Genomic DNA, 11,571 nt, shown 5'->3' with positions numbered 1-11,571 from the left:
CTTCCAGTTTCTCAGAGTCTAAAGTACAGTGGCCTGCTGGTTGATGTTTCCTTATGGTTTGATGGTTTTCCCAAGATTTAGCAGTGCTACCAAAGACTCCTTTGTGGGCTTGTAATTGACCTAACAGGTCTGGGGAAAGAGAGTCACACACTGTAAGATGTTGTGTAACACTGTGCAGGTACACAGCCTGATGACCTGAGAGGAGCAATGGACAGGCACTTGTTTCCCAGCTCCCTCACTCCACTGTAGCCTGAGCTCGAGCTGCTGCATGTGGTGATGACTCAGACATACTTGGCTTCGTTACATGCTTTCTGTATCCCACTGCATACTGTGCAGGAACCAGAGCAAATGGAGGTTGAGGAATGAAATTGTGTAATATGTAAAATGACCGCAAAGTGAAAGGCTAACTGTATATATCTATCTTTATTCACAACTTTTTTTAGTCTGGAGAAAAAAGAACAATGAACTGCCAGGTTGCATAAGAAGGGACTGCATGACTGTTGTCTGCAGACATGTACAGAAGAGTCCTAGGGGCTCTTGAGAGCCCCACACCCTCCCCAATGCTGAGGAAAGCCCTTTAGGAACCGGCAGAGGACATTGTCAAGGCTGCAGAGTAAACAGTGGTGTCTCAGAATCCTGATAAGTTCATTCCTGTGCCTCTGGCTCTGTCCCCAAGTGACACAATAGATTTGTAGTGCACCCTGATATTGGGAAGAGTAGAGACACCGTCTCTAAAAAAGCCAGGGCCAATGTCTGCTCCATTCTCCCTTGGCCTTCAAGGAGCCAGGGCCCAGCACCCAGTGCAGCTATCGCTGAGCTGTGGATACTTATCCACTCGCATCCTCTTCACTGTCACTTGCTGTCGCTAAGCTGTCCAAGGGGTGGCCGGCATGTTCTTGCTGCTCAGAAGAAACTGCTCCAAAGAACATGCAGGAAAACTGGAAGGAAAAACAAAAGCTTACAGTTTATTCCGAAGAAAAAGCCTGCTCACTGAAGGCTCCAGGCAAGCCTCTGAGAACGAGGTCAGGTGTTGCCACAGTCTTTGATGGTGATAAATCATGGACACCATTATCAACTGAACTCATCTAGATTGAGAGCCTCTTCTGACATCATTATCCCAGGACAGGGCCTTTAGGAATGGTGGTCCACTGTGATCTTCCCTGGAGCGACAAAACTGTCTACCAGGACTGGGAAAGGCAAGGAGTCTCTGCAGGCAAAGGAGGGGACTAGCTGTCTCCCTCCCCTCCTGACTCCATACCTACCCTGCCCCCACCCAGGCCCTGCTGCTCTTTTTTTGTTTGTTTGTTTGTTTGTTTGTTTTTTTGTTTTTTTTTCGAGACAGGGTTTCTCTGTGGCTTTGGAGCCTGTCCTGGAACTAGCTCTGTAGACCAGGCTGGTCTCGAACTCACAGAGATCCGCCTGCCTCTGCCTCCCAAGTGCTGGGATTAAAGGCGTGCGCCACCATCGCCCGGCCCTGCTGCTCTGTTGAAGGAGCCTTAGTGTTGCTGATGCTTAGATGGCCTGTCCTCTTCTCTGTCACAGACCTGTTTGCATTTAAGTCCTCATGCTCCTTCCCACCCTATCTTAAGCTTTGGACCTCAGCACCTCCCAGAAATGAACCCCATGCCTGAAGCAGCCATCATAGCAGAAAACATAAGACAGGCTGGAGAGAAGGTGCCTTCTGCAGGGGTGACAGCAGCAGCTTCTGACCCCTCATTCCAGTGAGCCCAAGCTTAGCTGTGGTGAGCAGAACAATAGCCCTACCATGGACTAAACCCTAGAACCCCAGCACACAGGTATGTAGTGATGAAATCGGGCTGCACAGCTGGTATTAGCAGCCAAGTGGGCTAAAATCTTGACTACCTGGCTTGGGAAATGGAAGGGGACAATGAGCCTAAGAATGGTCGAAGGTGCCAGACTCCGGCCATGGCAGAAAGCTCCTGAAAGGAGAAGGCTAAGTGACACCCTGGTGCTTAGCCCTGTGAGAACCATTTCACACCATGGCCTTTGGAACTAGAGTGCATCTGTGCTGTTCCTGCAGTGAAATCTGTGGTCACCTGTTAAAGAACAGCAATTGCTTTGAACTCAACTGGAAGCAATTTCTATTGATTGACTAAGGTCAAGGTCCTAAGACTAGAGGTGACCCAAGAAGCCTCTTCTGTTGTGTGTTTGGCCTATGCAGTAGCTCTCAGTAATGTTCACTGTACCCTCCAAGGCTGCAAAATTCAGGCTTATCTTGGTGTTTGAGCATTGCCTGACATGCTTCAGGCTTGAGCTGAGTGCTGTCTGCCACCTACCCTTGTTCTTGATGTCTGTTTGGACTTAAAATCTTTGACTGGTTGCCAGGGAGTAGTGGTGAACACCTTTAATCCCAGCACTCAGGAGGCAGAGGCAGGTGGACCTCGAGTTCAAGGCCAACCTGGTCTACAGAGTAATTTCTGGGACAGTGAAGAGCTACAGAGACCCTGTCTCAAAAAACCACAAAAAAACAAAAGCTACAGCTAGCTAACCATCCTCCCTATATCAGGCAAGAACCATGCACACACAGGAAAGAAGGCCGACTGGGCTCAGTGGTAGAACAGTCGGCTAATGTGCCAGAGACCTGGGTGAGACTCCTGGCTCTGGGTCACAGGTATGGGATGTGAGGCACAGAGGCATGAGCAGAAACAGTACAAGGGACTGGAGAGATGGCTCAGCAGTTAGAAGGGTTTGCTTCTTTCATAGGACCTGAGTTCAGTTCGCAGAACCCATGCTGGACAGTCTCACAAACTCCCTGAACTCTAGCTACTGGCTAGCCAACATCTTCTGTCCTCCATGGACACTACACAACATAAAGCAGTACTTGACCACATCTGGGATAGGGAGGAAACAGGATGCCTGCCTCTGGCTGCAACTCAGGAGCACAGGGCAATCAGGCCATTTCTGTCTGATGTGACTGTGCTGGGGGAACATGAGCAAGAAGACAACTCAGCAAAGTAGACAAAGTCAACATACAGAACAGCTGTGCACACAAATGTTTGCAGTCAGTGCACATAAATAGAAAAAACATTGTCGGGCAGTGGTGGCACACGCTTTTAATCCCAGAACTCGGGAGACAGAGGCAGGTGGGTCTCTGAGTTTGAGGCCCAGCCTGGTGTACAGAGTGAGTTCCAGAACAGGCTCCAAGGCTACAGAGAAACCCTGCCTTGAAAAAACAAAGATAAGAAAAAGAAAAAAATCCCAGCAACAGTCACGTAAACCAAGCTGGCTTCAGAGCAGTATGTGCACCACCACACCTGGCCCATACAGTGCTGGGGATCAAACACAGAACCCAGGGCATCCTAAGCAGGCACTCTATCAACTGAGCTATTACCCACTCCCCCCTTTTTACCCTTTATTTAGAGACAGATTATGATCTTCCTGCCTCACCCTCACAAGTGTGGAATTCCAAGCATATGCTCCATTCCCAGCCAGGAAAACACTTAACGGTAGATACTCAGAACCCTATGAGAAGCTAGATGTGTTATCCACTGTCCTAGTTCAGAAGGCTGAGGCATGAGGGTTGGGAGTTTTCGTCTGGGCTACACAGTGAGACCTTGTCTTCACTACACCACCTTCCAAGGGAACAAACTGGGTGTGGCAGCACATTCTAGCCCTTGGGAGAGAGAGACAAGAGGTCTATCAACTGCAAAGGAAATTTGAAACAAATACGGGCAACTTGAGACCCTGTCTCAAGAAAAATTAAAAATAACTTTAAAGTCTTAATTCTAAAATGACCTCAAAGACATAAGTGAGCTTAAAGAGAAAAACATCACTTGGGCCAGGCAGTGCTGGCATGGCTAGGCAATGGTGGTGCACACCTTTAATCCCAGCACTCGAGAGGCAGAGGCAGGTGGATCTCTGAGTTTGAGGCCAGCCTGGTCTACAGAGAGAGTTCCAGGATAGACTCTAAAGCTACAGAGAAAACAAAAACAAACAAAAAACAAACAAACCACTGCTTGGTTACAGGTGGATAAGTGAACAACATAACAGCGCTTTGCCTAAGAGAAGTGTAAAAATAGCTCAGATACCAGCAGGTGTTTTTTATGGAGATGGGTGAGTTGTTACTAAAATTTAAATTACAAGTAAATGTTCAAAAGTACAACAAGGTAAGTCTGCAAAAAGCCATTAGGCCACCAAACTAGAAGCCACTGAGGAAGTGGCAGTGAGTATGAGACATAAGAATCAGCCACAGCAAGTCCAGACACTGGCACAAATATGCCAAGTTTCTAACATGGCAAGGAGACACCAGAACCCTGGGCAAAGGCAAGCTATAATTGTAAAAGTTTAAAGGGGTAGCTGCAAAGCCATTCTGGAAAGACAAAGTTAGAGCGGTAATTTACAGCGTGCATGAAGAAAGACTCCAGATGGCTCATTGAGTAAACATAAGAGGAAAGGAGTGGATTTCCTAACCTGTGTAGGAGAAGCTTTCCAACTGACTCAAAATTGTTTGAAATTAGAAAAAAAAATTACTATGTAAAGAAAAAATGCTTTGCATGGCAAAAATAACAAAAACCAAAATAAGATATGTAGGTGGGTGCACCAAACACTACAGATAGTGACTTAATAAGCCTGTGTATCCAGTGAGCACACAGAGGGGACAGGGCTGTAGACTGCAGCTGGTAAGAGCACTTCTGTTCTTTTCAAGACCCAAGTTTGGTACCCAGAAGCTATTAAGCTTAATTCACAACCAGAGAAGTGCACATTGAAACCATGTGGAGAGAGAGAGGAGAGATGGCTTAGCAGTTATGGGCACTTGCAACCTGATTTCCGCTCCTATAACCTAAGCTGGGTGGCTCACAACTGTCTCTAACTCCAATTCCATGGAGTTATACCTCTGATTCCTGGGTACCACACACATGTGGCAGACACACACACACATAAAAACAAAAGGGTTTTAGTCCCTGAACAGAAGACCAGGTGTATTTGCAAGTGTGAGGATAGTCTGGTCTATATATCAAGTTCCAGGAAGCCAAAGATATGTAGAGAGAGACCCTGCCTCAAAAATAGATAGATAGATAGATAGATAGATAGATAGATAGATAGATAGATAGATACATACATACATACATACATACATACATACATACATACATACATAGATACATAAATAAAACAAAACTGGAGCTAGAGAGAGGACTCTGTAGTTAAGAGCACCAGCTACTCTTGTAGAGAATCCAGATTGAGTTCCCAGCACCTATATATGGCTCACAACTATCAGTAACTCCAGTCCCAAGAGACTCAGCTCCACCTCTCTGGGCACCAGGCACACATGCAGCACACACACTTACACAGGCAAACACTCACACATAAAACCTTTTAAAAGCAAAACAATGCCCAGCAAAATCCCAGCAAAATTCTTCAAAGACCTCTAAAGAACGGTATTCAACTTCATATGGAAAAGCAAAAAACCGAGGAGAGCTGAAAAATCCTGTACAATAAAAGAACTTCAGGAGGCATCCACAAGCCCTAACTTCAAACTCTACTACAGAGCTACAGTACTGAAAACAGCCTGGTATTGGCATAAAAACAGACAGGAGGACCAATGGAACCAAATCGAAGACTCAAATATTAATCCACACACCTACAATCACCTGATTTTTGACAAAGAAGCAAAAAATATCAAATGGAAAAATAAAAGCATATTTAATAAGTGGTGCTGGCATAACTGGATATCACCATGTAGAAGAATGAAAATAGACCCATATCTATCACCATGCATAAAACTCAAGTCCAAATGAATCAAAGACCTCAACATAAAGCCAGCCACACTGAACCTATTGTAGAAGAGAAAGTGGGAAGTACACTTGAATGCATTGGCACAGGGAACCACTTCCTAAATAGAACCCCCCAGTAGCACAGACACTGAGAGAAACAATTAACAAATGGGACCTCCTGAAACTGAGAAGCTTCTGTAAAGCAAAGGACATGATCAACAAGACAAAACGGCAGCCTACAGAATGGGAAAAGATCTTCACTAACCCCACATCAGACAGAGGTCTAATCTCCAAAATATACAAAGAACTTAAGAAATTGGTCACCAAAAGATCACATAATCCAATAAAAAATGGAGTACAGACCTAAACAGAGAATTCTCAACAGAGGAATCTAAAATGGCTGAGAAACACTTAAGGAAATGTTCAACATCCTTAGTCATCAGAGAAATGCAAATCAAAACAACTCTGAGATTCCATCTTACACCTGTAAGAATGGCCAAGATCAAAAACACTGATGACAACTTATGCTGGAGAGGTTGTGAGGAAAAGGGAACACTTCTGCATTGCTGGTGGGAGTGCAAGCTGGTACAACCCCTTTGGATGTCAGTGTGGCGATTTCTCCTTTAATCCAGCACTAGAGAGGTGGAGACAGGAGTGGTACGGCTGGGCAGAAGGAGGACAGAGGAGCTCAGGGCAGTCTGTGGGTGCAGTCTGAGGAGGTAGTCTGGACTTTGGTCTGAGCATTTTTTGGTAGACGTAAGAACGCTCTAGTGGGCCAGGCGGTGGTGGCACACGCCTTTAATCCCAGCACTCGGGAGGCAGAGGCAGGCGGATCTCTGTGAGTTCGAGACCAGCCTGGTCTACAAGAGCTAGTTCCAGGACAGGCTCCAAAAACCACAGAGAAACCCTGTCTCGAAAAACCAAAAAAAAAAAAAATCAATTAGAATTTGTGCTACACTGTCTGAACACCAAAAAGAGCCAGGTGTGGTGGCATATGCCTGTAATCCTAGCACTTTCGAGGGAGAGACAAAAGTATCACAAGTTTAAGGCCATCCTTGGCTATGTAAGTAGCTAAAGGCCAGCATGGGTTACTTGAGATTCTCTCCAAAACAAAAGCCCTAGAAATTCTGTCACATATGATGCCTCAGCCATATGAGTTCTGGGTACTTGTGAGTGTATAACCATAGGAGCTTTAACATGTCCCAGAGACACCCGCACATCCATTTTATTGCGCTGCTTTGCAATAACCACCTTATATAATCAGCCTGGCTGTGCATCATCAGATAAGTGGATAAAGAAACTGTGGTCCATCTATGCAATGGATTTTTTAAATTTATTTATTATGTACATAGTGTTCTGTGCACCAGATCTCATTATAGATGGGTGTGAGCCATCATGTGGTTGCTGGGAATTGAACTCAGGACCTCTAGAACAGCAGTCAGTTCTCTTAACCTCTAAGCCATCTCTCTAGCCCTATACAATGGATTTTATTCAGCCATAAAGAAGAATGGAATGACATAATCTGCTAGACAATGAATGAAAATGGAGGTCATCATAGCAAGTAAAAAAAGCTGGACTCAAAAACGTAAGTGTTGCATGTTTTCACTTGTGGATCATACATGTACAAATACATTATACCATATATACGATCATATATGACACAGATGTGAAAGCAAAAGGGAGGCTAGATGAAGGGAGACTAGCAGAAGGGCAAGAGGGGAGGGTGGAGTGTCTTCATGAAACAGGTGAAACCTTCATGAAATAGGGTGACATCAGAGGGATGCTGTGAACTGGGCTGACCAGCCTGCCTCAGCACTGCTCTCCTACCTTCCTGAGGTGTGACGGGCCTGGCCCCTCCTCCATGTCGCTGACCACACTTTCAAGCACTTCGGAGATGTTGTCCTGGTTGGTGCTGGCTCTCTTGGTCTCTGTTGCAGAGCTGCTGTCCAGAGGCTCCTTGGGAAACAACCTTTTGGGGGCTGCTCGAGAGATGCTCTCTGGGGTCTGGCTAGCTTGGCTTTTACCCACCTGGGCATTTGACTGTGTGGGGTCTAACCTGGAGTATTAAGAGGGATTAGATTGAGTTGTTTAGTGGGAAATACATTTTTATGTAACTAAGAGAGCATGTTAGATGAGAACTGTAAATTAAGTAACTGAAGTACTTGTTGGAAATTAAGATTAATGTGTACAGTCATTTAGAAATGCCCTGTACAGGCTGGGTGGTGGTGGCCTGCACCTTTAAATCCCAGCACTTGGGGAACAGAGACAGGCAGGTCGCTGTGAGTTCAAGGCCAGCCTGGTGTACAAAGCAAGTCCCAGGACAGCCAGGGCTACACAGAGAAACCCTGCCTCAAAAAAACCAATAGATAAATTAAAAGATAACTGTGAGACACGAGCCTTTAATCCCAACACACTGGGGAGGAACAGGCAGGTGGATCTCTGAGAGTTCAAGGCCAACTAGTCAACACAGTGAGTTCTAGGACAGCAGCACTACATAGAGACTATCTCAAAAGACAATTTTGGTCTTTTTCATTCACTTGTTCCAACATAAAAGGTAAAGCCTTCACTCTGCAAGTGTGAGGCCCTGCGTTTGGATCCTCAGGACCTAGTTAAAGCTGGACTCGGTAGTATGCATCTGTAATCCCAATGTCGCATGTCAGGGTCGTCACACATGTTTGGTGGCACACGTGCCATGCTGCGGGAGGACCTTCCGCTCCTTCAGCCAATAGCTGCTGAAATACCAGCCCACTGGGGCGTGGTCTATTTATCTTTAAAAAAGAGCGGCAAGCCTCGGCCTGCTCTCTTGATTCCAGTGTTTGGTTCTTGCTCCTGCTCTAAAGGTTGGTGCTTTGTGAGTTTTACCCTCAAAATAAATACCCCTTTAAATACTAACTGGTGTGGGATTGTTTTGCGCATTAGTGCCATCCCCCAGACATTCCCCCAGAGAGAGAAGCCTGCAGCCTCACCTTCTTTGTACCTGGGAAAGACACAGTGACTGTGGTGAAGACACTCTGCTTGGCTGATCCACTAACGTGGCCAGGATAAAGTTCGCCTCCAAGAGCATGTCGTCAATACTCAAAAGCACGGGTCTAGAAGGACAATCGGCACAAAGCATGTCATTTCTGACGCTGTCAGGCATACATCAGCAAGTACCAGCAGCTTAGGGAGAGAGACAGCAGGTGCTGCTTCCATATCTTCACAGGTCAGCTTCCTAAGGAAGCCCTCAGCACCCCAGGGAGATGATCTGATTCAGCTTTACTTCTGAACTGCACTAAAGGCTTACACACAGAATCCATGTGCTTGAGCCATGCATAATTTCCTACTTAGACAATTTTGTCAGGAGACGGTCAAATGTTTCATGTCATAGAACAATTATCTATTTCAGTCAAAGTACCAAATTTCTTAACTTTTGCTTTCTTGAGACAAGGTCCCATAGCACTTGCTGGCCTCAGACTCACTGTGTGACCAAAGCTGACCTTGAACTCCTGATCCCACTGCCTCCACCTCCTACATGCCAGGACTGTGACTGCAGACCTGCAGATGCATACTACCACATCTGGCTGCATTACCAGTTTCAAAGCACCATGTTATAGGATCTTTCAAACTCTTAGTCTGACAAATGTTGCTAGTCAAGTTCAAAGAGTACTGGGGTGTAACATCAGCTTCACCATGCTCCAAAGGCTTTTGTTACAGGAACAAAAGGGAAGAGACAGGGTTCTTGGGGACCTACTTCCCAGGAAAGTCAAAGTAGATGGATATAGGAGCATGCATCACTTCTGAAAAGGCGAGGATCCCCTGCAGGGAGAGGAGAAGAAAGTGGAATCACTCCTTTAGCACTAATGAAAACTTGAGTTTGACTTCAGCAGAAGTGTCTTCTTACCTTTAGTTCTCTAAAGCAAAATGTTACTTCAGTATCGAGTCCAACTTGAAAGAAGTCAAACTCTTCAGGGCCAAAGGACATCTCACTGTACACAGAACTGCTTAAATCTGTTTAATGTCAGGAAATAAAGGTTAAAGCTGGACTAGAGACATGTGTTAACGTTTGCACAAACACGAAACCCTGAGTTAAACATAGTCAAGGAGTTTTTGTTTCTCCTTAAAGGTGGGGTTAAAGCACCCTGCCCCACCAATCTCTGTAGCCTGTGACTGGTCTAATCCACAGGGAAAGGCAGAGGAAGCCACGCCCTGTGTACTGTCTTTAGGTATTTGGATGCTTCCAGCCTGAACTGTCTAACCACAGCTGCATGAGGCCCTGAGTGGCAACTGCCCAGCTGAGTCCCATTAGCCTGCAGAGTCCTGAGGGGTAAGAAAGGGCTGTCCCAGCTACTATGTTTTGAGATGACTTTCTGTCACCAATAAATAACCAGAACACCATAAAAACAAACTTTTTTTTATAAAGTTTTTAGTGAGGCAGCGTCACGTGTAGCCTAGGTTGGCTTCAAAATCATTACATGACCTAAGGTGACCTTGAACTCCTAATCCTCCCTGCCTGCCTCCACCTCCCAAGTGCCAAAATTACAGGCCTGGGCCTTGATACATGGTGGAGCTAACTCATTCTTAAAGGGATTACCATAAATATAGTTTACATGTAAAAACAAGTTACAGCTTATTAGCGAACTATATCCCATATTGTTTTAAAATGTTAAAAATTTAAAGCCTCTCAAAAATTTTTACAAAATGAATGGAAAGATTAAAGGCAATCAGACTAAATTATAAAATCATGGTTTAAAAAGTGAATTTAGGGTTCAAGGCCAACTTAGGCAATTTAGTCATGCCCTGTCTCAAAATAATAGCTAAAAAGACGGCTAGAAGCCAGGCATGATAACTCACACCTATAATCTAGCATTTAGAAAGCTGAGGCAGAAGGACTACCACCAGTTCAAGGCCAGTGAGCTAAGCCACTCAGTGAGTTCTAGGCCAGGCTCAGCTAGTGTGAGACCCCATCTCAATAAAGAGAGGGATGGGAGGCCCTGGAGACCCAGTGGTAGAGTGTTTGCCTACTATGCGTGAGGCACACCCAGCAATGGAGGAAAAGACAGTAGAAAGAAGTGACACATGGGTAACAAGCCGCATTACCCTAAAGACAGCACTATATCCCCTTTCAAGATGTGCTTTTCCTGCATTCTGTCTTTCCGCGTCACTTAAAGTCACCTTTCTTGTCCTCTTTTCTGCATGTTATACTGCATTCACACATACATTTGTGTGTTTATATACACATAAATGTATATGTTATACTGAAGAATCCACATATGAGAACATGTGGGGTTTTTTTCCCCTCTGTGATCGGGTGACCTCTGTATATAATACAGTCTAAGTCCATCCATTTTCCTCCAGATTTTGTGATTTTATTTTTCTCTAGAGCTAAATAATATTCCATTTTATCTTTTTTTAAAAATTTTTCCAAGACAGGTTGCTCTGTGTAACAGCTCTGGTTGTTCTGGAACTCATTTTCTAGACTAGGCTGACCTCAAAAATCCCAGAGGCCGGGCGGTGGTGGCGCACGCCTTTAATCACAGCACTCGGACGACAGAGGCAGGCAGATTTCTTTTCTTTTTTTTTTTAAATATTTACTTATTTATTTATTATGTATACAATATTCTGTCTGTGTGTATGTCTGCAGGCCAGAAGAGGGCACCAGACCTCATTACAGATGGTTGTGAGCCACCATGTGGTTGTCAGGAATTGAACTCAGGACCTTCAAACCTGGCTCCCTTTTATGACTTAGAGTCAGCCTAACAGTTCTGCTGCTTGTTGACTTACAGATGAGGTCTTCCACATTTGTTACCTCTCTGTGCTTTCACCCCTGTTCATCCTTGGCACTTCACTGATACCTGCA

The 11,571-nt window shown here is 45.1% G+C and overlaps 1 protein-coding gene across 1 annotated transcript in view; it reads right to left on the bottom strand.

The window, feature by feature from the left end:
• Positions 1-491: 491 nt before the first annotated feature.
• Positions 492-11,571, bottom strand: part of Rad9b (RAD9 checkpoint clamp component B) — a 26,309-nt gene continuing 15,229 nt past the window's right edge. The window contains exons 6-10 of the mRNA XM_026788335.1: positions 9,616-9,722; positions 9,466-9,530; positions 8,702-8,824; positions 7,563-7,791; positions 492-938 (exon numbers count right to left, since the gene is read on the bottom strand). Coding sequence (XP_026644136.1) covers positions 828-938; positions 7,563-7,791; positions 8,702-8,824; positions 9,466-9,530; positions 9,616-9,722 — 635 coding nt within the window. The 3' untranslated portion in view covers positions 492-827. The remainder of the gene's footprint in view (positions 939-7,562; positions 7,792-8,701; positions 8,825-9,465; positions 9,531-9,615; positions 9,723-11,571) is intronic.

This window comes from Microtus ochrogaster, chromosome 2 (assembly GCF_000317375.1).
Source record: "Microtus ochrogaster isolate Prairie Vole_2 chromosome 2, MicOch1.0, whole genome shotgun sequence".
Lineage (NCBI taxonomy): Eukaryota > Metazoa > Chordata > Mammalia > Rodentia > Cricetidae > Microtus > Microtus ochrogaster.
Note: the sequence above shows the minus strand (reverse complement) of the source record. Positions and strands in the feature narration are given on the sequence as shown.